This window comes from Pollicipes pollicipes, unplaced genomic scaffold (assembly GCF_011947565.3).
Source record: "Pollicipes pollicipes isolate AB1234 unplaced genomic scaffold, Ppol_2.1 Scaffold_4219;HRSCAF=4965_pilon_pilon_pilon, whole genome shotgun sequence".
NCBI lineage: Eukaryota > Metazoa > Arthropoda > Thecostraca > Pollicipedomorpha > Pollicipedidae > Pollicipes > Pollicipes pollicipes.
In genome coordinates, this window is record NW_023596448.1 from 5,244,487 (window position 1) to 5,272,274 (window position 27,788).

At 57.9% G+C, this 27,788-nt stretch overlaps 2 protein-coding genes across 2 annotated transcripts; both read right to left on the reverse strand.

The window, feature by feature from the left end:
• Window positions 1–5,800: 5,800 nt before the first annotated feature.
• On the reverse strand, window positions 5,801–10,366 carry LOC119095710 (opioid growth factor receptor-like). Its single transcript, XM_037218565.1, has 4 exons — window positions 10,356–10,366; window positions 9,181–9,607; window positions 7,938–8,046; window positions 5,801–5,868 (listed from the first exon to the last, which is right to left on the reverse strand). The coding sequence occupies exons 1-4, from the start codon at window positions 10,364–10,366 to the stop codon at window positions 5,801–5,803; spliced, it is 615 nt and encodes a 204-aa protein (XP_037074460.1).
• A 2,224-nt stretch (window positions 10,367–12,590) lies between these two features.
• LOC119094897 (DNA-directed RNA polymerase II subunit RPB1-like) lies at window positions 12,591–27,108 on the reverse strand. The gene is given in 8 exon segments (XM_037217811.1): window positions 12,591–13,265; window positions 13,267–14,048; window positions 16,245–16,363; window positions 16,784–17,034; window positions 17,956–18,093; window positions 18,517–18,746; window positions 19,330–23,036; window positions 27,087–27,108. Coding segments are annotated over 7 exon segments (5,715 nt in total). The 5' UTR covers window positions 22,976–23,036; window positions 27,087–27,108; the 3' UTR covers window positions 12,591–12,716.
• Window positions 27,109–27,788: the final 680 nt, after the last annotated feature.

The following is a 27,788-nucleotide window of genomic DNA, read 5'->3' on the forward strand; positions in this document are numbered from 1 at the left end:
AGACGTTACTGATCTAATTATAGAGCCCTGAACTAATGAAACAGTTTATTGCAAGATAACTGATCCCATGTGCCTAAACTGCAGTGCGCGCGTCGGTGGCTACGGCACGTTGGCACGATATGCATGCCCATCCCATCTCCTGTCTTACCACGGTGATTGCGGTCTGTGACGTCAGTCCGGCAGCGTTATGCCCATCCCTCTCCTGTCTTACCACGGTGATTGCGGTCTGTGACGTCAGTCCGGCAGCGTCATGCCCATCCCTCTCCTGTCTTACCACGGCGATTGCGCTCTGTGACGTCAGTCCGGCAGCGTCATGCCCATCCCTCTCCTGTCTTACCACGGTGATTGCGGTCTGTGACGTTAGTACGGCAGCGTCATGCCCATCCCTCTCCTGTCTTACCACGGCGATTGCGGTCTGTGACGTCAGCCCGGCAGCGTCATGTCTTCACGGACTCGGTCCAAGTTGGAGGTCCCAAATGGATTCAAAATTATTGGAATCCCAGCAAATTCGAAAAACCGGTTTGGAAATTGAAAGGACGGGTAAATAGCTTTCAAGTTGTTTGAACAATCGACATCATTGTGTTGTGTCGCAAATTGGTACGTATCTCAACTTATCTAATGCTGTTCGGCTTCAAAAAGTTTGATCCGGGAACATAAGCAAGTTGTGCATGAAGCACACTAGACACTACTTCATAAGTAAGCACACTACTTCATAAGCACACTACTTCCTTCAATAGACTTCTCCGACAAAGGGAATCGATAAACAGGACATAGATGTTAATGTCCTCAGGAAAGCCTGTGATACTCATGATTCACCTAGTTACTATTCGTTACCTCTCACCATCCGACTAGAGTGCCGTCGTCGAACTTAGTGATAGTCAAGCTTAAGGGACATGGGTATGATTTGTAATTTGTGGATGCTTTTACAAAAGTTTGTGAGACATCAACCACGGTCATGATGATTTATTACGATTGTATACCATCACCCAAGAGTGTTTTCTTTCTTTTTATTCGATTCGAGTGAAGGAGTGCGGCGGCGGTGGAAGTGACTGGAGCTGTTGTTTGTAGGTCCATCGCTGGACTTTGACTGGACTTTGAGCAAGGACTTCCAGACAAATGCAGCTCTCCTGTCCACGTCGGGCCAGACGGATGACGTCACGCGCGTCTCCAGAGCCGTCCCGGTGACAGCAGATGGTTCAGGGTAGCCTCCAGCTTACCGCCTCCGTGCCCGGTGCGTGCCCACGAAACCGGATAGGCTCCGCCAGCGAGCAGAGAGCCATTCTCATCTTCTTTGCCGCTTGTGCTTGCAATGCTGTGAATGTTTGGCTGTATTCACAAGTGACTTATTCAACAACAAAAATCCGAAAGAGTAGAAGGAATGAAGTCAAGTATTTCCACCTAACGCCCACAGGCGACATGCTACAGTTCAGACACATGGATCCAGGAACCGCTAGCTTGAAAGTTCAAAGGCATGCAGATTTCATTGCATTATGCCCTGTGATCTGTACATGCGAGACGACTGTCCGCGCTGCTCCCATCGGTAGTCATGAGCGCTGACAGCAGGGTCTGTGGACCACATTTAAGCCTGCCCGAGTCACGTTTGCGATGCGGTAGCCGCATGTGTGAGCTCTGGTTTTGCTCCCCCGCGGCGACCTCGAATCTCGGCCATCTCCCCAGGCGACCGCGGCACACATCGCCGCCCCAGGCTGTTTGTGGTCGGCCCTGGAGGCGATGACGATGCCAATCTGGACACCGCCGCGCGACACCAATTAGGCGGCGATGTTACGCGAGATGTGTCGACGCGTCATCCCGGCGTGACACGCCAGCCGGCGCCTGTCACGCCGCGTGAGGCGTGACGCGTGATGAGGCCGACAGCGGCCGATACGCCGGTCAGATGCGTGCGGAGGCGGCGCCGCGCTGGCCGAGCCGGCCTCGCAGCGCGGGTCATCGGCCCGGCCGCGGAGTGGCGGTCGGCCCGGGTCAGAGGGGGGGCTGGGCCACCAGCGGAGGAAGCTCCAGGCGCTGCTCGAAGGGACACCACCGACGGAGTTGGCTCCTGTGGCTGCTCTGATGGACACCACTGGCGGAGGCGGCTCCCGTGGCTGCTCTAATAGACACCACCGATGGAGGCGGCTCGCGTGGCTGCTCTGAGAGATACCACTGGCGAAGGCGGCTCCCGTGGCTGCTCTAATGGACACCACCGACGGAGGCGGCTCCCGTGGCTGTTCTGAGAGATACCACCGGCGGAGGCGGCTCCCGTGGCTGCTCTGAGAGATACCACTGGCGGAGGCGGCTCCCGTGGCTGCTCTAATGGACGCCACTGGCGGAGGCGGCTCCCGTGACTGCTCTAAAGGACACCACCGACAGAGGCGGCTCCCGTGGCTGATCTGATGGACACCACCGACGGAGGCGGCTCCCGTGGCTGCTCTAAAGGACACCACCGACGGAGGCGGCTCCCGTGGCTGATCTGATGGACATCACCGACGGAGGCGGCTCCCGTGGCTGCTCTAATGGACACCACCGGCGGAGGTGGCTCCCGTGGCTGCTCTGAGAGATACCACTGGCAGAGGCGGCTCCCGTGGCTGCTCTGAGGGATGATACCACCGGGGAGGGGGCTCCCGTGGCTGCTTTGTCGGATATAGGCCGTCGGCATCGGTGTCGGAGAGCTCGTTAGCTCCATTGCAGCGTATTGTATTCATGATGCAGGCCTCGCCGCTGGAGGCAACAGCAGCAAGGTGTTAACACCAGTACAGAATGCAGGGTTGTATAGCATCACACCGAAAGTTCTCCAGGTGAGAAGGGCTTCCAGTCTGTCCGCACGAGGTCACATGCCCACGGCAGGTTGATGGCAGGCTTCCGTACAATTTGACGAAACTACACAGAGACGTTCTTCCAAAAGGTTTGAAGCTCCTGCTCCTCAGCAATGGCCTCTGCTACTGAGCATCTCTGCTCAGCATCTCTGCCGCAGTGGGCGCTGGTTTTCGCAGAGTCGTTGATTCAGCTCACGTCCGTGGCAAAGAGCACAAGTGGCCGCATTCGTCGGCTCTTCTTCGGTTCCAGCGCACGCCCGACTTTCGAGCCTCCCCCAGCGCCGCGCAAACTTTTGCTGAATCGAGTTGGTTCGTCGCCGACGCGGCACAAACGCTCAGCCGACGGCGCAATAGAATTCAAAGCCTGATGACGGCGCTGGCGCAGCTGGAAAGGCCAGCGCTCCAATTAAAACCTCAGCCGCCGCGCCGGCAGCGCCGCCTGTTCCATTGTGGATGACGTCACAGCTGGCCGATCGTCAGCTGTCGCGCAGAAGAAACGGCAGGTGCCAGACGGTCACGTGACGCCCCGGCACACGGCGTTTCGGCGCATTGGAGCAAACGTATGGTAATGACGATGATTTGGCGCCCGTATTCCCGAAAGTGGTTAATCGATGAGTCGCAGCTCGGCTTACTTTGAAATTTCTTTAACACGCGCTCGGGTGGGGGTTGGTCAAATTGACCCCCCCCCCCAAAGGTTTTCCAGAATGGTTTCCGAACGGCGCGGCGTGGCCGCGCCAAATTTTGCGTGGCTGTAGACAATTGAATAGCGCATCGTTTAGTATCAAAACATTTAGATGTACCTTGTAAGGTCGCTGACCAATGGCAGGTCAAAGTCAGGCCATGCTTTCAGCGAAGTCAGTCTCTAGAAAATCGTTCAATCTGATGCAACAGCGGAGTGTAAACAAAGCCATGCATCTCTGAGATGCTTTCTTAGGCAACACAAATATTCAATGAGCAACTTTCGTTGACCAAAGTCAGGTATGTAGGTCAGACGAAGGTCAAAACCAGCCTGTTTTATTACTCTAGGGCTTGCTGTATGGAATAGTTTGTGGTGCTCGTTTCAAATTTATTTATGGCAGGAACCACATTGTGCATCTTCTATGGACTTTTGGAGGTCAGACTAGGTCACTGACCCAAAATGACCCAAGTCAACATTTTGTTAATATACTGCCTAGCGTAGTCTTTGTCACTCATTCAAACACAAAACTCAGAGCAGTCATGCGGTTTTGGTCACTATGGCCTTCAAAAGGTCAGACAAGGTCACTGACCCTAGATGAGCATGTGACCGTTTTGCTTAGAAAGAGTTATCTAGGTTCTGGAGGCACTTTAAGAACAACTTGGAATTTTACTCTGACCTTATTTGACCGGAATTTCATAACCTAAGAACCTCAAACTTGACCTAAATGAGTTCACGTACAGGTCAACATACTCTGTAAATTTGGAATATCTAGCTTTCTTAGTTCTCGATATCTCAGGGGGGGGGGGGGGGTCAAATTGACCCCAATCCGAGCGAAGAGTATCTAGCCGGCCAGCCGTGCGCGTGTTAAAAGTGAAATTGATAACCAGTTCCATCACCTCAGTTAAGCAGATAGTCACTAGTGATATGACCACAGTGAAATGAACGCGAACGTGAAAAAAACAAGAAGTTCCGGGTACGGTGCAACAAGATGAAAACGGGCCGGTTGTAAACTTGTATATGAAAAATACAACCAAGAGCATTTGATGGCATGAGCGACGCAAAGCAATGTCGCTCAAACCAAGATATTTCTAATATGTCGTCACCTTGGCGGTGTATATAGCCAGTGCTCGTGCAGCAGCAGCGTAGCCAGGAGAGAGCGTTTGGGGTCATGACCCTTCCCCGGGCGGTGGTGGGGCCTCTGGGGCCGAACGCACCATACCGTTTGCTGTTTAGCACGCGCGCAGACTTGTACAACATAAACGACTGTCCCAAGGCATCACAACAGGAAATCCAGTCTAACAGGGTCATCCGAACACGAAAACAGGTCCTCATCGCAGCGAATACGGTCCCATTGACTAAAACGGCGCCTATGATCCAAGTTGGCTCCATCCTGAATGAAATCTTGGATACGTCACTGTCATGCGTAGCCAGTTGGGATGTGTCCGGCTCAAACATGGCTGGTCTGGGATGTGTCCGGCTTAGACATGACTGATCGGATGTGGCGTGGCCGGCTGTGATTGTGACGGCTGCGATTGCAGGGATTTTACGGGGACCAGCGCCCGCGGCGATCGACTGGCTACATTATCGTCTGCCTTGAAATATTCTTTCCTGTCGGCTTCCCTGCTCGCCAAGCCTGAGAAATCAAGATGGGCCCGTTGTGCGTTAGGCGGTATCTTGGCAGCAAGCGAGCGATCAAAGGCCTCCCCGCAAGATTGCCGAAAACATTCCGCCCACGCTCCATTGCCCAACTTTCGGATGTTACCGACATAATTTCAACAAGCCGTGACAGTGAAAAACCATAGCGAGTGCATGGAACACACAGCCAGCATGGGCGACGACCATTTAGAAGAGCAGTGTCCACCTGCCACTAAGCTGACGTGACCTGAGCTGTGGTGTCGAGAGCAGGCCGGTCACCAGGGGTCGCGGATGTCGAGCACGGCAGAACGTGAGTCGGCAAAGCATGAGTCGAGCCGTCGGCAGAGCGTGAGTCAAGCGGTCGGCAGAGCGTGAGTCGGCAGAGCGCCGGATCGAGCGGTCAACAGAGGGTGAGTCGGCAGAGCGCGAGTCGGCAGAGCGCCGGGTCGAGCGATCGGCAGAGCGTGAGTCGGCAGAGCGCCGGGTCGGGCGGTCGGGAGAGCGTGAGTCGGCAGAGCGCCGGGTCGAGCGGTCGGCAGAGCGTGAGTCGGCAGAGCGCCGGGTCGAGCGGTCGGGAGAGCGTGAGTCGGCAGAGCGCGAGTCGGCAGAGCGCGAGTCGGCAGAGCGCGAGTCGGCAGAGCGTGAGTCGGCAGAGTGTGAGTCGGCAGAGCGTGGGTTAGCAGAGCGTGAGTCGGCAGAGCGTGAGTCGGCAGAGCGCCGGGTCGAGCGGTTTCGACCAGTGTCCTGGAATCAGCGGAACCAGAGCACATGACCAATGTCATGGAACCAGCGGAACCAGAGCACACGACCAGTGACGTGGAATCAGCTGAGCCAGAACACACGACCAGTTTCAGGGAACCAAGTTAAGGCTGGCATGCGCGTACTGTACATACAGAACACTCGCTGTGACCACCGCACCAGTGGCGCATGGTTTTCAAAAATCATTCGCAGGGCCTGTGCTAGGGTGATGAAGCTGTTGTAAGCAGTGGTGTTTTCCCCTGATTTGGGCTCTTTTATGAATTACCAAAGAATAATGATCTCGTCACTTCTTCGATTTTGTTGCTCGTTACTCATTGCCCCTGTTCTAGGCTTGTTTTTGCTCGCATTGGTTATGTTTTTCATGAAACTGAATATTTCAGCTGAGGGTCTTCCTGACAGATTGTGAGCTTTGTACTGCGGGTTGAGTGACACGTGGGGCGGCCGCCGCGAGTTTTGGGTTGGGGCGGGGATTTTCAAGGGGGCCTCCTGGACAAATAAGCCTTCTCGCAGACGGCCTCCTGCGCAGTGTCGTATTCCAGGTGAAAGACACCGTGAACACATTTTCCATTATCAAACTTCTGCATTATCATATCCAAGTAAATAAGTGTGTACAGAGGAAAATCTTGAATGGGAAGCTTCCAATTATTCCGAAATGGTTCTTGCCAACCAAAACAGGCCTCCGGTTCCATAAAGAGCCTCCCGATGAACAGAAGGGTCTCCTTATGCAGAACTAAATAATTGCGATCAGGGGTGTCACTCCGCATACTTTGGGGGGGGGGGGCTGAATCCCCAATGCTGACTTGGGCCCCCAATGCTCTTCAGGGCACCCTTGATTCCAGAAATGGAGCCTCCTGAATATAGGGAGTGCTTCATAAAGCAGCACAGGGTCTCCTCGCTTGTAACATGGGGCTCGCGAGCCACCAAAAGGGCCCCTGAACACTACGCTAGACTTCCTGATCTGGCGCATTGGCTACCTTATCCATAAAGGTGACCTAAGAACACAGACAACGTGTCTCTTGATGCAGCAAAGGGTCTTCTAAGACCGATTTATTACTCCCAAGCTCAGTTATGGAGGCCTCCTTGATCTGTATTCTGGCACTTAACGTATAGCTATAATGCCTTTAGTTGTGTAAATAGGGCCTCCAATTTTCTTACTTTGGTTTAAAGCACACTCTTCTCACAGCCCACTGGTGGGGAGAGGGGGGGGGGGGAACAGCCGCCTCCTCAGCCGCCCCTCTTCCCCACCCCCCTACACCCTCTACGCCGCCCTTGGTGGCACGAGCCGTTCCAACTGAGCACTGTCCCAGGCCCCTGCGCCACGGCACGAAGTGCAGCAGCGGTGCGCCGTTCAAAGAAAACGATTACAAACCGCAGAAGAGAGACCAGCTTTATGGGCCGTGTAATCGGAAGCATTCTCTGATAACACTTAGCTGGGACTAAAGAGTACACGCGGTAGCAAATAAAGCCGGGTGCGGTCCGATTGCGCAAGTAATGCGCTTTGGGGATTGAGATTCTGAGGCTTCCAAAATCCACATTGCTTTCTGCACGGCCGGGCAGAACAAAATCAAACGGGCGGCCCGGTAGGATGTCGCTTTGAGGCTCTCCAATCGGGTCCTGCGTAGTCGATAACGATGAGCCTCCGGGTCTCTTGGAACCCGGGGTGGGGGGTGGGGTGGGGGGGGGGGGGGGAGGGAATGGCGTGCCCCCGCTGGCGCAACGAGTTATACTCAAATGCTCAGGTTCAGGTCCACTGTGTTCTGAATGCACCTGGCGAGGTCTGTGATCAGCTGTACGCGCTGGGACCACCCGACGCGTAGCTTCGACTCGTCGGAGGGTGTCACCTGTGCAATCTCAGGTGGTTTGAGATCATCTGTACTGTGCTGCGGTCGAGCGGCGTACTCCCGGCGCACCCCAGATCGCCTGGGGCACCTGAGACGGCCCGGTGCTCTCAGGCCACGCGGCGCGTAGTTCAGCGGCTCCGGGGCAGTATCAGGCAAGGCTGCCTTACACGGGAGCTCGGCGGCGCCATGGGATGCTCGAGTTTTGTGGTCGACCGTCGATGACGATCTTAGCTCGGATAACTGCGCCGGCGGCCTGTAGTGGCAGGCGCCGGCGGCCTGTGGTGCCGGGCACCTGCGGTCTGCAGTGTCGGGCGCCGGCGGCCTGCGGTGCCAGGCGCCGGCGGCCTGCGGTGCCAGGTGCCGGCGGCCTGCAGTGCCGGGTGCCGGCGGCCTGCAGTGCCGGGTGCCGGCGGTCTGCGGTGTCGGGCGCCGGCGGCCTGCGGTGCCAGGTGCCGGCGGCCTGCAGTGCCGGGTGCCGGGCGGCCTGCAGTGCCGGGTGCCGGCGGTCTGCGGTGCGGGCGCCGGCGGCCTGCGGTGCCAGGCGCCGGCGGTCTGCGGTGTCGGGCGCCGGCGGTCTGCAAGGGTCGGGCGCCGGCGGCCTGCGGTGCCAGGCGCCGGCGGTCTGCGGTGCCGGGCGCCGGCGGTCTGCAGTGTCGGGCGCCGACGGTCTGCAGGGTCAGGCACCGGCGGTCTGCAGTGTCGGGCGCCGGCGGTCTGCAGTGTCCGGCGGTCTGCAGGGTCGGGGGCTGGCGGTCCGGCGGTCTGCGGTGTCGCGTGCCGGCGGCCTGCAGTGCCGGCCGCCCGGGCTGTTTACTTCTCCGGCGTGTTTACGGAGGCATCACGCGGCGTGAGGCCTGCGTGACGCCGGCCGACGAATGCCGGCGTCCGGAATGCGCGTCGACGTGAGTGATTGCGGCATGCATTTGTAACTCTTCCACGGATGGGTGTTTGTTCAGATCTGGGGCAAAAATCACCGCTCGGAGGTGCATGAGATTCCGCTCAGAGTGAGCGTTGCGAACTCCACAGCCTGCGGGAGCTTTCGCAGAACTACGGCATCACCCGCTCCTGGGCTGCCACGGCTCGTTGTTCCGGTCATCACAAACACGTTGCATCAAGGCAAGATGCAGTCAGGTTTCTCGAATTCGTGTCCAGAGCCTATTTTCTCGTGACTGATTTCTGTGTGACACAATACCAAGAGAAATGGGAACATTTTGTCCGCGTTTAGAGCTCCACCACGTGGCAGCAACCGAGCCGTTTAAGGCCGGGGACCAGATGTTTGTCTGCATAGCAGGCGGCCATAATTTCCGTTCATGCTTTTATAGGACAAACACACAGCCTACGTTATATGTTTGGTGGTACGTTTTGACAATGGATGGCGGTCTGGCAGCTGAGCAGGGCCGGCAGTGGTGCAGACCGGCGGACGCCGCAGCGCTGCCGCAGATGCAGACGGGCGCACAGGGCCCTGTCCTGGCGTGTCCCGACCGCCGGTCGACACGTGCGGGACCGGCGGGCGCACAGGGCCCTGTCCGGGCGTGTCCCGGCCGCCGGTCGACAAGCGCGGGACCGGCAGGCGCACAGGGCTCTGTCCGGGCGTGTCCCGGCCGCCGGTCGACACGCGCGGGACCGGCAGGCGCACAGGGCCCTGTCCTGGCGTGTCCCGACCGCTAGTCAACACGTGCGGGATCGGCAGGCGCACAGGGCCCTGTCCGGGCGTGTCCCGGCCGCCGGTCGACACGCGCGGGACCGGCAGGCGCGCAGGGCCCTGTCCGGGCGTGTCCCGGCCGCCGGTCGGCACGAGCGGGACCGGCGGGCGCACGGGGCCCTGCCTGGGCGTGTCCCGGCCGCCGGTCGACACGTGCGAGGACCGGCGGGCGCACAGGGCCCTGTCCGGGCGTGTCCCGGCCGCCGGTCGGCACGCGCGGGACCGGCGGGCGCACAGGGCCCTGTCCGGGCGTGTCCCGGCCGCCGGTCGACACGCGCGAGGCCGGCTTATAAGCATCGACAGCCTGCTCAATATCGGCCGCCGGCATTGGCGCAGAAGTGGAGCATGCCTCTATATGGCGGGAGGCGGCCGTCACGTGCGATGCCGCCGGCCGAGCTGGCGATTTATGGAGCCGGCGGCCCCGCAGCCGGCGGAGAGCGGGCGCGCCCTGGCCGCAGACTGATATCTTGTGACGAACGAGCTGCGATTACCGTGGCTGTTCTGGAGTCAGCCGTGTCCGCCCGGACCAGCTTTGCCACGCCGGGAGCCGGCACGACGCTGGGATTCATACGCAGCCATGCGGACGCACGCACGCATGGCATGTACTGCCTCAGACCGAGTGGGTGCCGGGAGTGAAGTGGTCAGGTTGCGCACCTGGGCAACCAGACGCACCGGGTTTGTTTGTTCGCGGTGCCCGCCCTTCCATCCAGGGCGGGCGGCAGGCGAGATGCCCCAACAGCCGAGTACGATGTAAAGCCCCCCAAATTATCTGACTTAAGGGCTGTTCATACATAACATTGCGCAGGGAGGGGAAGGTTTTGATAAGCTGTGAGCGAAATATAACAAGGGGGAGAGTTGGACAGCGTAACATTACACTCGGGTATTGTCAGAAGTTATGCTCAAGCCTTTTCAAATGCTCTAAAACTTACAAGCCGGACATCGTTGACTTCCTCGCGTGACACGCGCGCGCCGTCTCTGCCTCGCACCTCTAGCTCGATTAGGGACCCAACAAACGTCACAGATTTGGTAAGTTACATTTAAAACAGCGTAACCAGGGAGGGATGGGGAGGGGGGGGGGGGAGCTGCCCAACGTAATCAGTGCACAGCGTGGAAAGACGGATTGAAAATTACCAAAAATGTGTAACGTTATCCAAGCACGGCCCTTTACCTGCGGGCCAGGTCAGCAAAGTTAACCTCCCTTCGCGCACATGGGTCAACATCCTGACGGGCAGTGATCACAGATTCTTCAGATACTAGCCTGCCTTCTATGAAGACGCGCGTTGACTACGACCTGACTCACTTTATTTTGAACAGATAAAATTACAGGTGCTTCGAATGCCTGCACTTGCACAGCCAGTGGCCATGTAACGCGTTCGCTCACACTAACCACTGTTGTGCCCTTTCCCAGGTACTGCTCACAAGCGAGACGCCGCGCCCGCCCGCGGCCAGGTGATTGTCAGCGCCCGGTCACTCGCGCTGGAAACACCGCTGGTTAGCGCATGATATACGATGGCGGATTGGCCGGTGGGATGGTGCTCTCGTCATTGCACGTGTGTTGTTCTAGCGTAGTGAATTATCAGTGCCTTGTTCAACGTCGTATTTAGATAATTTCTTGCCTCCTCTTTTCAAAGATGAATTGCAACGTGTCAGAGGCAATGTTAAAACAATCAAGCATTACAAGATCACTGATCATGACTGATTGATACTGACTGGTCGGCACGACCTCACGTTCTCGTGGCGGCCGCGACAGTGCTGTTGATCTTTTGTTTGAGGCTGTACTTCCGGAGAGCCCCGCCCAAACGGCAAATCCAGATCTGCACATCGGGCATGTGGAAACGCATGGAATGAGCCCCGCTACGAATTTAAACATAGTTCCAAATCCCGCATCAATTTTTGGAAACGGCCTTCCCGTACCACAGCTGACGGAGATTACAGGGTCCGACACCCAACATAGATCAGACTTCCTCATGAGGCCATTGGGAAATGCGGCGGCACGACCTCTACAGCTGGGCGCGGAGACCATGCGGCGGCACGACCTCTACAACTGGGCGCGGAGACCATGCGGCGGCACAACCTCTACGGCTGGGCGCGGAGGCCATGCGTCACAGGCAACCGCTGGTTTATCGAAGCGCGTGCAGCACAGCGCCAGCGCTGTGCGGTCTGGTGACGAGAGGACCGGTGCAGGACTCACAGCTGAATGTGAAGGAGCGGCAGTTTGGTCACCAGATGTCTCAGAGCAGTCTCGGGTTTAATCCCGCAATTGTTGGACGCGCAGCGAACTGTGTATCTAGGGACCCCTGAGAACCTTCTGCCTGTGCGCGTGCTGTGACAGCACGAAACAGACGTCAGAGGTCTCTATGACGGACAGCAGAGTAAATATGACATAGTAATTAATGCGTCGCAGTGGTGGGACGCATGGGTCAGATAAGAGGACGCCCACAACGCTAGAAAAGTCCGTGAATGCGCAGCACATGGAGGTATGTCTTCACAGCACATGCGCACCCGGCTCCCTCGTACCTGGCACACAACATCGCGAGCCTCAAACAGCCACCGCACGGGCGTTTTCCAGTTTATTCCGGTTGTAAATTCACTACAACAGAGCGCGTCCATCTTGACAGCACTCAACATCACCCACGCGGGCACAGGGCCTCAAAGCGGCCGCATGTCACTATCATAGGGTGCAGACATGAAAATCACGCCGCCCGCGCTAACGTCTCTTCTGCCAATAATACCGCGCCGCCGGTCGTGATGACGTCACACTCGACCAATGCCGCCGCAGCGTCGGTCCTAGCGCCACACGGCGGGCGCACGGAATGTTCGGCCCGGGTCCGACGCGATGCGCTCCCCCTCACCGACAGGTGCCCTCCTGAGCACGGCCAGCCGCCTGCTGCCGCGGCGCTGGTCTGGCCCGCGTCCCCGACGGCTTCCCGGCACCGCCGCCGGGGCAGAGCGTCACGTCACGTCACCGCGCGCCGTCACGTGCACGCGTCACGGGCGTCCGAAGTCGCCGTTGCCTCCGCTCGCCTGTTGCGGGCGCAACGCCGCGCGTCATCCAACGGCTGCTGGCCCCGTAGCTTGACCGCGCCGGAAGAGTCGGCGCTCCCGCAGCCCTCTCTGTCAGCTGACCCACGGCGGCCACCTGAACCCTGCCGTCTTCTGGCCTCGTGGGGACGTCTATGAAAATAGTGTACAGCGATGATGTGTGTCCGTCGCGGCGCCGCCGTCGCCGCCGCCGCCCGGGCTCAGGTCTCGTGCCCCGCGCCCGGCTCGGTGGCGGCCGGCTGGCAGACCTAGCGGCGTCTGTTGCGCTCTTCCTCTTCGCTCTCGTAGCCCGGACTGCTGGGGCTGTAGGTGGGGCTGGTCGGACTGTAGCCCGGCGTCGTCGGACTGTAGGTGGGACTGGTGGGGCTATACTTGGGGCTGGTCGGACTGTAGCCGGGACTCGTCGGACTGTAGGTCGGCGAGCCCGGCGAGTATGTGGGGCTGGTCGGCGAGTACTTGGGGCTCGTCGGCGAGTACTTGGGCGAGCTGGGGCTGTAGGACGGCGAGGTGGGCGAGTAGGTAGGGCTGGTAGGGCTGTACTTGGGGCTGGTCGGGGAGTACTTGGGCGAGCTGGGGCTGTACGCTGGCGACGCCGGGCTGTACGTGGGACTCGTCGGACTGTACTTGGGCGAGCTGGGCGAATAGCTTGGGCTCGTAGGCGAGTACTTGGGAGAGCTAGGCGAGTAGCTGGGACTCTGCGGCGAGTACTGCGGCGACGTGGGCGAGTAGCTCGGGCTGGTCGGCGAGTAGCTCGGGCTCGTCGGACTGTAGCCTGGTGATGACGGACTGTAGTTAGGGCGAGCTAGGCGAGTAGCTCGGGCTCGTCGGCGAATAGCTCGGGCTTGTCGGCGAGTAGCTCGGACTGGTTGGCGAATAACTCGGACTTGTCGGGCTGTAGGACGGACTCGTGGGTGAGTAGGATGGCGATGTGGGCGAGTAGCTCGGACTGGTTGGCGAATAACTCGGACTTGTCGGGCTGTAGGACGGACTCGTGGGTGAGTAGGATGGCGAAGTGGGCGAATAGCTGGGACTCGTCGGTGAGTAGCTGGGACTCGTCGGACTGTAGCTGGGGCTGGTTGGACTGTAGCTGGGGCTGGTGGGACTGTAGTTGGGGCTGGTGGGACTGTAGCTGGGGCTGGTCGGACTGTAGTTGGGGCTGGTGGGACTGTAGCTGGGGCTGGTCGGACTGTAGTTGGGACTGGTGGGGCCCAGGCTGGGCGAGGTGGGCACGTAGCCGGGCGACGAGGGGCTGTAGCTCGGCGACAGTCCGCCACCGGGGCTGGCTGGCTGCGGAGACCAGCCGGGCGAGTAGCCGGGCGACAGGCCGGACGCATCGCTGCTGCTGCTGGGCGAGAAGCCCGGCCCGCCGGGCGTCATGCCGCTGCCCATGCCCGGCGACCAGACGCTGGCGTACGCCGGCGTCGCACTCTGGTTCCAGGGCGTCATCACTGGCGACATGCCCGAGCCGGGCGTGGCCGCCGAGCCGAAGAACATGCCGACGCCCATGCCGGCGCCCAGCGTCATCGGGATCTCGATGCCATGCTTGCACTTCTCGGCGTCCAGCAGCAGGTCGAAGCACCCTGCCGAGGGTTGCGCCATCACGTCACGGTCAGGACAGCGGGCTGCGGCGGCTATAGCCACGAACTAACCACGACGGCCAACGCGCCTTGCCACATATTTCCGTCCAATTCACACCTACATAGACTTCACACATTTGGCCGCCTTTCCCACGCCGTTTACTAGGGTCAGACTGCTAGACTGCTGGGCCAGGGTGTTGGACACTGCTCCTAAATTTCTCTGGTCTTCTCCCAGACATGCCTCCCCAAAAACAAACAAACACACAGTTTTAGGCGCTGGTGATGGGTCAGGTGGACGTCGCGCGGCCATACAGCTCTCCGCCAGAAGCGGCTTCAGCCGCGGTGTCAGCTCCCACAGCATTGGCCAGGTGACGGCCGGACAGGTCAGGCCAGGGCCCCACACTCTGCGTCAGGAGCTCGGCCCGGACGCGGCACCGACCGCAGCGCACGCCGAGGCCGGCAGCCGACGCCGGGGCCGGCAGCCGACGCCGGAGCCGGCAGCCGACGCCGGAGCCGGCAGCCGACGCCGGGGCCGGCAGCCGACGCCGGGGCCGGCAGCCGACGCCGGGACTGGCAGCCGACACCGGACCGGCAGCCGACGCCGGGGCCGGCAGCCGACGCCGAGGCCGCAGCCGGCGCCGGGACTGGCAGCCGACGCCGGAGCCGGCAGCCGACGCCGGAGCCGGCAGCCGACGCCGGGGCCGGCAGCCGACGCCGGAGCCGGCAGCCGACGCCGAGGCCGGCAGCCGAGCCGGAGCCGGCAGCCGACGCCGGAGCCGGCAGCCGACGCCGAGGCCGGCAGCCGACGCCGGAGCCGGCAGCCGACGCCGAGGCCGGCAGCCGACGCCGGGCCGGCACAGCCGACACCGGGACCGGCAGCCGACGCCGGGGCCGGCAGCCGACGCCGGGGCCGGCAGCCGACACCGGGACCGGCAGCCGACGCCGGGGCCGGCAGCCGACGCCGGGGCCGGGAGCCGACGCCGGGGCCGGCAGCCGACGCCGAGGCCGGCAGCCGACGCCGAGGCCGAGGCCGGCAGCCGACGCCGGGGCCGGCAGCCGACGCCAACGCCGGCAGCCGACACCGAGGCCGAGGCCGAGGCCGGCAGCCGACGCCGAGGCCGACAACCGACGCCGAGGCCGGCAGCCGACGCCGGGGCCGGCAGCCGACGTCGGGGTCGGCAGCCGACGCCGGGGCCGGCAGCCGACGCCGAGGCCGGCAGCCGACGCCGAGGCCGGCAGCCGACGCCGAGGCCGGCAGCCGACGCCGGAGCCGGCAGCCGACGCCGGAGCCGGCAGCCGACGCCGGGGCCGGCAGCCAACGCCGAGGCCGGCAGCCAACGCCGGGGCCGGCAGCCAACACCGGGGCCGGCAGCCGACGCCGGAGCTGACCCATTCCGGCGATAATTGCTCCCAACATCTTCGCAGCGCGACCGTTAGTGTCTGTCATCATTAGCTTTAATGACATCAAAGCTTCGTAGAGCATTAGGCGCCCGCGCCGGCCATAAAATTACGCAGAGAATTCGTTCGCACACGATTTCCCACACCGGAAGTTCACCGCACGCAAGGGATGGCCACCAATAATTTTGCGCGACTGTGATTGCGTTAACACGCCTACGTAAGGCAAGATGGTAATGTAAGCTTAAACGTGCGAACAGGCACGCTTATTTTTGGAGTAAACAATTTATTTATCAAAGACTCGATTACGGAGCGTGAACAAACTTCAGTCAGTCGACATCCGGGGCCACCAGAAAAAAAACATTTCATCTGAGCCACAGGAAGCTACATCAACGCCTCGCCCGAATTGCAAAAGCGGAATATAATTTGATCAAACCATGACGATTGAGACTTGCTTCTACTTACGTGTATTTGTGCCATACAATTTCATACAATATTATAGATGCATTCGATGAGAACCTTAGCCTCACCCCTCTCCAGCTGACATAACCCCACTCCAGGTGGCCTGACCCTTCTCCAGCTGGCCTAACCCCACCCCAGCTGGCCTGACCCCACTCCAGCTGACCTGACCCCACTCCAGTTGACCTAACCCTTCTCCAGCTGACCTGACCCACTCCAGCTGACCTAACCGCACTCCAGCTGATCTGACCCCACTCCAGCTGGCCTGACCAAACTACAGCTGGCCTGACCCCACTCAAGCTGACCTGACCCTTCTCCGGCCGATCTGAACCGAGTCCCACTGACCTGTGCCCACTCCAGCCAGCTGTCCGACCATGATCTTCTCGGAGACACCCCGGAGCGGGTCGACCTCGGCGTGGGCTGCCGCGTCCATCAGCACGTCCACAGTCTCCTCGAACGAACACCTGGCGGCGCACGGCACGGTCACCACCCGCAGAATAACTGCGCGTCCCTCAGCGCGTCCACCCAAGACTCGCATGTCGCCCCCACCAGCTGGGCCTTCTATTCCTCAACTGCACACTTCCCACACGGCGCAAACAGATAAGCATGGTCGCAGGCATCGTCCATGACGCAACAAACCTACAATCAGACGTAAAACGCATTAGACAAGTGGACAAAGCGATGCCTTCGCTCAGCCATCGACGCGAGCGGGCAAGAAAGGACGAATAAGACCACGGACGCCCAGACAAACGCGACGACCAACAATGACCAACACAGCCCAGACCGGAACGTGCCAAGGGACACAAGTGCTCGACACCGGCCCGAGCGGGCACCTCAGGGATCGCGGGCGCCGACAGTGGCCGGCCGGCCGGCCGGGGACTGACCTCATGAGGGCGCCCGTGTCCTGCCGGTTGATGCCGTGTCGCGTGATGGCCATCAGGTGGCCCTTGGAGGTCATGACCTCGCACAGCAGCGCCAGGTGGCGGTAGTTGACGTAGAGGCCGTAGAACTGCAGCACCGTGTTCATTTCCTTCTCGATACACTTGCGCACGGCCTCGATGCCCATGACGGAGAAGATCTCACAGATGTCGTTGGAGAAGGTGCGCACGGGGTCGACATCACGCTCGCTCAGCACCTGTGCGCAGGGAGGCCGGTCAGACGGATACGGACGGCCGCCGCCCCCGACGGCCCACCAGCCGCGGCACGAGCAGAGCCCACCGGCCGCGGCACGAGCAGAGTCCGCCAGCCGCGGCATGAGCAGAGCCCACCAGCCGCGGCACACAGGTTTGTTCTTCCGTACCATCGGCACTTTTGACTATCATACATCCGGAAAGTAATGTGCAACACCACTGCAATGCAATACGCTGGCAGCGTTGAGCACTGCGCGCTGTGTGCCCCTGTATCTGGTGACTGGACGGGAGCGAGGCGGGCCGAGCGGGTCTGACCAGCGGCCAGTCGTGGCAGCGGGGGCGGCTGGGCAGCCGGGCCGATGCAACAACCGAATAACGAGGACACCGGCCCGCCGCGGCTCAACCAAACGGCCAATACAGCCGCTGCCGACCGGGACACCAGCGGCCACCGCTGCGCCCAAACACCGCCCAAACAGCGGCGCCGACAGCCCGAGCGGCCGTCCCGTCACAATGCCGTGACATTGCCGAGCCGGCGCGCATCACAGGAGCGTGCCGGCCGGGCGGCCGCCCTACCGGCCGCACTCAGCACGGCACCAGCCACACTCGGGGATCACGAGCTTCGCCACCCGCCCCCTGGACTATGCAGCCCCCTCTCAGGACCACGACCCGCTCTCAGGGACGCCACGCCCCTCTCCCGGAGACATCGTCCCGCCTCCCGGCGGGACTGTGTCCCTCACCCCAACGACACTACGTCCTTCCTGCCGGGGGCACAGAGCACCGCTTTTGTTGTTGATTGGTGTTTTCGGGCGCGCCGACTGCAGCGGTCATTTGGCGCCCAACTGGCGCCCAGCGGTCATTTGGGCACAGAGCACCGTGCCTGACAGCACCGCCAGGGCGCCGGGCAGCACCGCGTCCGCCCTCCTCACCTTCATCAGCGACGTGCCGTCCGTCTCCAGCAGCCACTCGGCGATGTGCTTGAACTCGCCCGTCTCCGTGATGACGATGCGCTTCTTGTTCTCCGTCGACGGCAGGTGCATGTACACCTTGCTGATGGACTCGATGCCCTGTCGAGCGGGGGCGGCCGTCATGACACCGATCAGCCGCAGCGAGCGGGTCGGGCAGCCCGGCCTGACAACGGCAGGTGTCACCACGCGGCGTGACCACAATCAGCCGCAGCGAGCGGCAGCGGGCAGCCCGGCCTGACAACGGCAGGTGTCACCACGCGGCGTGACCACGATCAGCCGCAGCGAGCGGGGGCGGGCAGCCCGGCCTGATATCGGCGGACGTCGCCTGGCGGCGCGCTCCGCCATATCACGTCCCGGAGAAAGCCGACTGATAGAGACCAACAAAAGGGCCCGCAGAGCCTGGAGAGTCATGTTGAGCGGCCACTCCCCTGCAGTCATGCTGCTGTGCCGTGACTCACCTCTGGAATCATGCCACTCAGTCCGACTCGCCTGCCGACCCGTCACCGAGATGCGACCACCCACCTGCAGAGTCATGTCGCTGAGCATGTTGGCCTCGATGCAGCGGAGGAACATGTCGTCCTCCATCTTGTCCATCTGCTCGTCCTCGTCGGCGAACTTGGAGTCGTCCGAGTTCATGATGCGGATGCGCAGCACCAGCTTCTCGGCGTTGTCGTCATTGAAGATGCAGTTCAGGTCGTCGCCAAAGCCGGCGTTGATCTTCTCAGAGATCTGCTCCATGGTCAGCTTCTTGTCTGTGGCCGGCAGCGGGGTGGTGAGGCGGCGCGGGCGGACAGCAGGCGTCGACACAGAACAGAGCTGCTCGCAGTCCAGACAGCCAGTTTTCGGCACCAAAAAAGGAAGCTGACTGGCATTTGATAACAGTTTCGGCAAACCCGGCACAGCCATGATCCATCGAATTATCGTGAGGTTAAATTTGGCAGAAATTTCTTCGTCAATCAATAATTCCTTCATTAACATTAAAATCAGAAGTGAATGCCGCACCTCACTGCTACTTGGTAGTCATATAAGGCTCAAGCTTTGACAGCGATGATTTCGAGTCCTTTAATGATCACCGACGCAAACATACATCCCCATTCGAAGCAAACATGTCACGAGCTGACATTTACCGCCGCATTTCGTTGGACCGCACTAAAAAATCTAACAACACGAGTCCACACACATGTCCACAGAGAGATGAAAATTACACCCATACTTTGTTTACCTGCCTTAAGACACCTCTTTTTTGCCACTGGCGCGAACAAAAACAAGCCGCAGCAACACCAGAGGCCGGACCGAGCGCGCGCGGTGACGGCAGCCGCCCTGGCTGGCACTCACCAGTCATCCGCTTGCGGTCCAGCTCGATGCGCAGCAGCCAGGGCGAGATGCGGGTGGGGTCGAAGTCGGGCATCTCGTAGTAGACGTTGACGAACTCCTGGTCCTCGGCGATGACCGTGTTCTGCGGGTCGGGGTCGTAGTAGATGGCCGTGTTGGCCGTGACCTTGCGCAGCGTGGTGTGCTCCAGCCGACACAGCACGTTCTTGGCCTTTTCGGCGTCACGCGCGCTGGCGCCCGTCAGGAACACCGTCAGCGACGGCGCCTTCGGCTTCTTGCTCACGTTGATGATCTCCTTGAGGCGCGGCACGCCGAGTGTCACGTTCTTGGACGACACGCCGGCGAAGTGGAATGTATTGAGCGTCATCTGCGTGGCGGGCTCGCCGAGCGACTGCGCGGCCAGCGCGCCCACCATTTCGCCCGGGTTGGCCATGGCCTGGTGGAAGCGGGTGTCGATCTCGCCGATCAGCCACTCGAACGCCTCCGAGCTGAGCCGGTACTCCTCGGCCACCCGGCGCGTGCACAGCGTCGAGCGCACTAGGCACGAGAACAGGATGGTGGCGTTGGCGTTGGCCGTCTTCGAGAGCTGGTCCTCGCCGCGCACCACCACGCAGCGCGACAGCAGCGTGCGCACGCCCTCCAGCACCTTCAGCGGACTCAGGTCGGTCGGCTCCGTCTTCTTGATGTGGAAGATCTTCTGGCCGTTCCAGATCATACGCTCCAGGTTGCAGGGCAGCACGACGCGGCTCTCGCCGGTGGGGAAGATCTGGCGCAGCTCCTGCCGGTCTCGCGAGAGGCTCTCCCACTCGCGCTCCAGCTCGCCGATCATCTCGCCCGAGCCCATCAGGTCACGCACGATGTCCTCCTGGAAGACGCGCCGCAGGTGCCGCTCGTTGGTCGTCTCGAACTTGAACTTGCGCCGGAACGCCGCGTCCGACAGCTTGATGGTGGACAGCGACTGGAACTCGACGAACTCGCCGGCCAGGCCGTCCTCGCCGTAACGCAGCTGCACCAGCTGCGCCACAGAGTTGCGCACGGTGCCGTCGTAGTTGACCATGACCGACTCCATGGCCTTGATGAGGCGCCGCTGGATGTAGCCCGTCTCGGCCGTCTTCACGGCCGTGTCGATCAGACCCTCTCGGCCGCCCATGGCGTGGAAGTAGAACTCGGTGGGCGTCAGGCCGGCCAGGTACGAGTTCTCGACGAAGCCTCGCGACTCCGGTCCGTAGTCGTCCTTGATGAAGTGCGGCAGCGTGCGCTTGCGGAAGCCGAAGGGGATCCGCTTTCCCTCCACGTTCTGCTGGCCCACGCACGCGATGACCTGAGAGATGTTGATGGGCGAGCCCTTGGAGCCGGCCACCACCATGGCCTTGAGGTTGTTGTACTCGCCGAGCGAGTTCTTGGCGGAGGCGCCGGTTTTGTCACGCGCATCGTTGAGGATGCGGTTGACGTGGTTCTCGAACGTCTGTCGCAGCGTGTTGCCGGGCGTGGGCTCCAGCTCGTCGTTGTGCGCCTTCTCGATCACCTGGATCACGTCCTCCTTGGCCTTGCGGATGGTGTTCTGGATGTCGGAGTAGGTCTCCGGGTCGGAGATGGTATCGCCGATACCGATCGAGTGGCCCTCGTACAGCAGCCAGGCGTTCACCACCGACTGGATGTCGTGGTAGAAGTGGCCGCAGATCTCGTGGCCCAGCTCCAGCCAGCAGATGTGCAGCAGCGAGCCGGCCGATGCGCCCAGTGACTTCTTGCACAGAATGCCCATGATCAGCTCGCCGTTGTCGACGAGCACCTTGGTGTCGCCGGGCGAGATCCACTTGTACGGGCCGTGGTCTTCGTCGTCCGGGTGCACCGAGTGCGTGCGGATCATGTTTACGTTGCCCGGGATGATGAGCGAGAACAGCTGCTTGCCGGTCCACAGCGGGCGCGGCTTGAGCACGGCCGGCACCGGGATCTTGCCGTCCCACGTCGGCAGGAACATGAGCAGGTTCATCATCTCCTCCTTCTCCAGGAACACGTCGCGCTTGGTCATCTTGCGCACGGCCGTCAGCGTGTCCTGCACGATGCCCATGACGGGCTTGTTGGACTGTGGCGTGACGATCATGCGCGGTGTCACGTGCATGTTCTCGATCTCGGCGCGCGTCTCCATCGACTGCGGCACGTGCAGGTTCATCTCGTCGCCGTCGAAGTCGGCGTTGTAGGGCGATGTGACACTGAGGTTCATCCGAAACGTCGACCAGGGAAGCACCTTGACGCGGTGGCCCATCATACTCATCTTATGCAGCGTCGGCTGCCGGTTGAAGATAACCAGGTCGCCGTCGATGATGTGCCGCTCCACCTTGTAGCCGCACTGCAGGTGCAGGTCGGATGGCTTCGGGTGGAAGCGCAGGTCAATGCGCTCGCCGTTGTCGCGGATGATGTACTTGGCGCCCGGGTACTGGTTGTTGCCGCGCTTCACCAGGTCCTGCATCTTGTCGATATTGAACGGCGTCACGATCTCCGGGTAGGTGAGGTTGAGCGCGATCGACTTAGGCACGCCCACCTGGTCGATGCGTAGGTTCGGGTCGGCCGTGATGACGGTTCGCGCCGAGAAATCTACTCGCTTTCCCATGAGGTTGCCTCGGATGCGACCCTCCTTGCCCTTGAGGCGCGCCTTGATGGCCTTGAGCGGGCGACCGCTCTTCTGCATGGCGCGCGGCAGACCCGGCATGTCGTTGTCGGACAGCGTGGCCACGTGGTACTGTAGCATCTTGTGATTCTCGAGGATGATGTGCGCGGCGGCGCCGGCCGCCTCGTTCTTAATCAGCTCGTTGTTGGCCTTGATGATGTCGGCCAGCTTGTGCGTGAGGTCGTCCTGGTTCTTGGCCGAGCCGAACATCATGACGGCCGGCCGCACGCAGAGCGGCGGCACCGGCAGCACCGTGATGATCATAAAGTCGGGCCGAGCGAACTTGAAGTCCATACCGAGCAGGAAGCACTCCTCGTCCGAGATGTGCTTGAAGATCTCGTAGACGCGCTCGGCGGTCAGGTTGATCTTCTTCTCCTGCGAGTCCTCGTTGACGTGCTTCCACTCGGCGGTGAGGTCGAGGCCCGAGCGGCGGATGCGCGGCTGGTACCGGCCGCAGCCGCCGTGGCCCTTCACCTGGCCCGGGTCGTCGCCGCCGCCCTCCTTCTGCAGGTCCAGCTCGTCGCCGCCCTCGCAGATGTTCTTGCCCTTGCACAGGTCGTACACGTGCGTCATGCGCTTGCGCGGCTGGCCCTTGGACTTGAGCACGATTTCCTTGATCTTGGGGTTGGTCGGTGTGACGAGCAGCTTGGAGCAGTAGAAGCAGACGCAGCGCAGGATCTTGATGCTGGTGGTGAGGAAGCCCGGGTGGAAGACGGGCTTGGCCAGGTCGATGTGCCCGAAGTGGCCGGGGCACTCTGTCATGTTGCCGGCGCACGTCTGGCAGCGCGAGAGCCGGTCAATGACGCCCTGGCGCGGGTCCATCAGGCCGCCCAGCTTGGGCCGGCCGCCCTCCATCGTCTCCGGGTACTTGATGCCGCCTTCGGTGACCGACATGCGGCGCAGCTCGTCCGGGCTCAGGATGCCGAACTGAATCCGCTTGATCTCGCGCAGAGGCGCCTTCGAGTCTCCCGACGGCACGGCCATGGCGGCGCGGCTGGGGCGCGGCTGGGGCGCACCGCGCGGTCACTGGTCTGGAGCACGCGCTCTGCAACAGGCCGACGCGCCATCAGCGTGAGCGCGGGAGCGCCGCCACAAGCACGGCGGGGGTTCACGCGTAAGTTGCCGTAATTTCAGCACCATATGCTAGACTGGTCCACACGCCATTTGAAAACCACCAGGGCATCAAGTACTGCAGTAAGGGAGAGTTTCCATATATCAGCACTGATTACCACCGATAACCATTGACTTTATACACCCATTATGCTCAATGACTTCAGATCACCAGCAAACCTGCACATAAAATGCACCTCCGTGCACTTCCACAACACTCCACCACACATAAGTGTCAAATTAGATTTCGTGATTGAAATGAGTGCTGAGATATATAGCATATGGTTCCAAAGTCTCCGTGGAAACACTGGTTAGCCAACACCAGCTGGCAGGTGACCGGCACTGCCCACCAGCACTGCACCTCGCCTTGTTATGTCAATGTTCGGATATGGACATGATGGTAATACCACATGGCATGTGCCCTGTGATGTGGTAGGCCTGCTCATCAGCAGGCCCAAAAGCAGGCTGCTTCAACACCTCTGTCAAAATATGGGAAGCCAACATGCTCTAGCCATCTCACACTTGTATACTGTATACACATCAGTGTAACATCATGTCACCACATGACTTTGTCTGCCAGCCAAGGTATAATGCTTCTTGGCAATGTCATACTGCGGTGAGGAGGCAGTACCTGCTATATGATGCCACTTAGTCTGGACCCCGTCTGGCCTTCTTTGGTACAATGCTATTCAATCTACAACCCCCCTGTCAGTATTGGGATATGCAAACCAGTATTTCCCCCCCCCCTGCCCACAAAAACATATTCTCTGTCTTGGCTCTGGACACATTGTGTATAAACACATAACTGGGGGCCATTTGCGAGTTACCTGGATTTACAACACAGCTGTGGCCACATAAATAGGCTTCAAACAACAGGAAACATCAAAGTTGGTCCCACCATCCATGCACTACCAGACTAAGCCTTTCCTACCTCATGGAACAGTTACAATGCACGTGGACATACAGGCTTTCAGCCCTCTTCTCGATGACTATGCTGTTCACAATTTTAAAAAAAAACATTTTGGCATAATATACAGCCAAACCAAACCAGAATGTTATGCCCTCTCCCCCCATCATGGCTTGATTTTAGAACATAAAAAACTCTCATGACTTGCATAACTTAATTTACAGGCAACCCCAGTATGCACCACAACACACCCAACACATCTCAAAAACATCAACACACCAAATGCATCCATATCAAAACCACACCTGACGACAGATGAACATGTGTCACCTGCAGCTAGATAGACTGCAGCCTATATTGATACTCGATTCAAACCACTTTTGTTCCATTGGCCAGCGTTATAATTCTGTAACATCTGTGTGAATTTCAGTATTTGTGCTTAGTTCTAAAGGTTAGAGCACTTTCACAATAAAACTTTGTTAATTATGGAACGTACCCACCACAAAGATTGCAGCGCATGAAAACTGGTTTAATAACAAGCACAGCCAACAGTACAAGTTTAGCAACCCAGTGCAGCATCACCAACAGGCCAGGTAATTACAAGCTTCTCAGCACACTCATATCAGGTTAATCTAAAGCAGTACTGGGGACTGCAAAAGTAAAGAGCAAAAAGGAAGCATGCAATTTTGACCACATTCAGGGTTTTCAAATGGCTTTTGCACCCGAAATGGTGTCTTGTGACAATGCTTTTCATCTGTCGATCAAATATCATACATCAATAACATTGAATGTCACAGAGATCAAAATGTCATGGAAAGAAGCACTACTGACAAGTTATGAAGGAATGCCACTTCCAAAACAAGCCACAGTGATCATAGCCTGCAGTGGAACATTCTACATTTCCCAGCTAGAAAGTTAATTACTAAGACCTTTTCTGCTGTGGCTCCACCAGTGCACCATAATACCAAGCCTTTCACAACACTATCACTGGGCAGTTGGCACTTGACAAAGCCATGAATAACCTATGGCCAACTTAACACTTGACAGCACCAGTGAACACTAGCCTGGCACTGATCACACTGCCTTGAGATTGCCAAACATCATAATCTTGTCCGCAATGACATCTCTACTCTGCATTTTGTTGACAAGCTAGTTGCATATTATGACACCCATCTTGTGGTTCTAATCAAAGCGCACAATTTCTGCCTGACATGTGCCTTCTAGCATTGTATTCTGCAAAGCTTTATGCATGGGAAAGAGTGCAAGCACCTGTAGTTATCTATTGTCCCATGCGCCAGATGGGCAAGCCAACTTTGGTGTTTGTCTAATGCTATGTGTTCTGTAATATTGCACAAGAAACTATGTCACACTACTATATCATCAAAGTTGCTGCTTATGAGCGCACAAAAAATGACTGCTGAATGATTTCTGTCAAATGACAGCATACTTCAATACAGGATTTTCCTCCCTTATCTGTACCTTTAGAATGAATGAATTTCTAGGATCAGATCTCACACTAAGCAGTGCTTCTGTGAGCCCTGACCCTTACCATTTCATTACACAATTCCAGCTCAATGGCAGAATTTTGTGGCCAAAGTCTCAACAAGCTACAATGCTTGGCACAGTCTATCCCACACACTGACATCATCTGACCTTATGCCACTGCCACCACCTGCGTGACACACCTGCCAAGGGAAAATAGTGAACACCTACAATGACTTAACCCACTCTGCCATGGGTGCGTGGATCAGAATGGTGCTCTATCTGGTGAAATGTGGATGTGTGAAGTGAAATTTTGGGACATAAGTTCCTCTGAGAGAATGCACACATTATGCAAATATGGCATATATGTAATATGTGATATAACAGATAGGAGTGACAATTCATCGAGACACAGGCAGCCTGAAGACCAAACAAACTACATTTGTCATAAATGTGTTATGGCTGTCTTTTTGACTGCAGTCTTATGCTGATACGCTATGGATGAAACCAATCATGCTACAACCCTGTAGCTGGAGATCAACCAATTAAATCATGGTGCTCAAACAAAACTTTTAACAATATTATATATAAATATAATATATATTTTGCACACACTAGCTTCTCCTGTTTGACTGAACAGCTTGACCAGCCATAAACAACCACACAACATAAGTGAATGGCCACATGATGGCTTTGAAACCGCCAGATTTCATTTTTCAAATGGTGAAATACTTGATGCATTATGCTTTATATATGGTGACTTGATGGAATCAAAATGTTGGATGGTAAATTGAATGTGATTCTGACCTATCTCGAGCAGAGCTGTAAGGTTAAGCAGCATCTAAGATGCACAAATTCAATCATGCGGTTAATGTCGTATCTGCCCCAGGCGTAAAACCACCAGCCGCAGCTCCCAGTAGAAAAGTTGCCTGCTCCTTCTAAGGCATGATTGGAACAATATGTTTAATAATATTCACTAAACACACTTTCATAAACATAAAAAATAATTTGATACCTAATATTTTGATATCATATTTTGTCAGCTGGGTGGTCACCCTTTGAAGAATGAGTTAACACATTTCACACCATTTCATGAGGGGCTATGGATTATGCCACATACAGTTGCACCCAGAAACAATGATGCAAACATGATCAAACCTTCACTTACAAAAAGTCCAAAGATGCAAAATTTGCCCTCAATGAGAATGCACACCCCTACCCTAGCCACAATGTATGATGAGAAGACAGCTGTCACCAACCTTCCAGGTTCAAAGTCTAAACAGACTAATGGTCCCTACACGAAACTCAACTGTGTTGCTCAGAAAAATGCCAGCATGTTGATTTGTAATAAATCAATAGTGGGGCGCTTAGCCTTAGCGCTTTCACAGGCATCAAATTCAAGCTAAAACATTTTGACAAGTGTGGCGCGGCCGACGGATGGAGGCGACAGATCATCATGACAGACATCGAAGCTAAGAACTTTCAACATAAACATGCTCCCACAAAATACTCATTGCATACGTCATCAGTCGTAAACAACTTCAATTTGCATCATACATGCGGTGAAAACGTCAGTAATACCGCGCCCCTGCGTACCTCCACGCCGCACCAATGGCGAACAACAGCGGCTGCGCCAAATGTGTCGTCTTATATACCCTCGACCAAGGTTGCGTCTATTGATTCGTCACTATGTTGTGCAATATTCACTTCTATTTATCCGTCACTATGTTGTGCCAATTCCCGCCGGTCAAGTGAATCAGTCAATAACAGTCACACTGAGATGGTCTTTTTAATCCATGAAAGTATTTGCACAAGAAAACGTCGCTACCTCCATCTTGCGTTTTCTCAAAATTGGTGCATTTGGCCTGTGCCACTGGCGTAACGAAGCACAACTCGCGAACGCGTACGTTGTAGTAGGAGCGGATCCAGGTTTTCGTCAAGGATGGTCACGCAAAATTGTGGGTCCCTAGAGGTAAGGGCCCCCTCAAAAAATATACTTGCATTCCGGTAGGTACATTTTGAGACATAGAATATAACAAATATATATATATATATATATATATATATATATATATATATATATATATATATATATTGACGCCAAAAACGACCACAAAATAAACATCGTCATTTATTATCGTAATAAGAAATATCTAACTTTTTATGAGAAACAGCCCAGACAAACACGACAAGCTAAAATGCACCAATGTAGTGCATCAATTCAAATGCAACATCGAAGGCTGCAAACTTCGTTTCATACACTACATTGGTGCTAACACAACGACTCTCTCACGACGA

Coding starts and splice junctions, on each gene's coding strand:
- LOC119095710 (XM_037218565.1), bottom strand. Junction 8,047..9,180: donor ACACGCCAGGACAGGGCCCT/GTGCGCCCGTCT, acceptor CTGGCACCGCAG/GCCGCCGGCGCCCGACACTG. Junction 5,869..7,937: donor AGCTAAGATCGTCATCGACG/GTCGACCACAAA, acceptor CGCTGATTCCAG/GACACTGGTCGAAACCGCTC.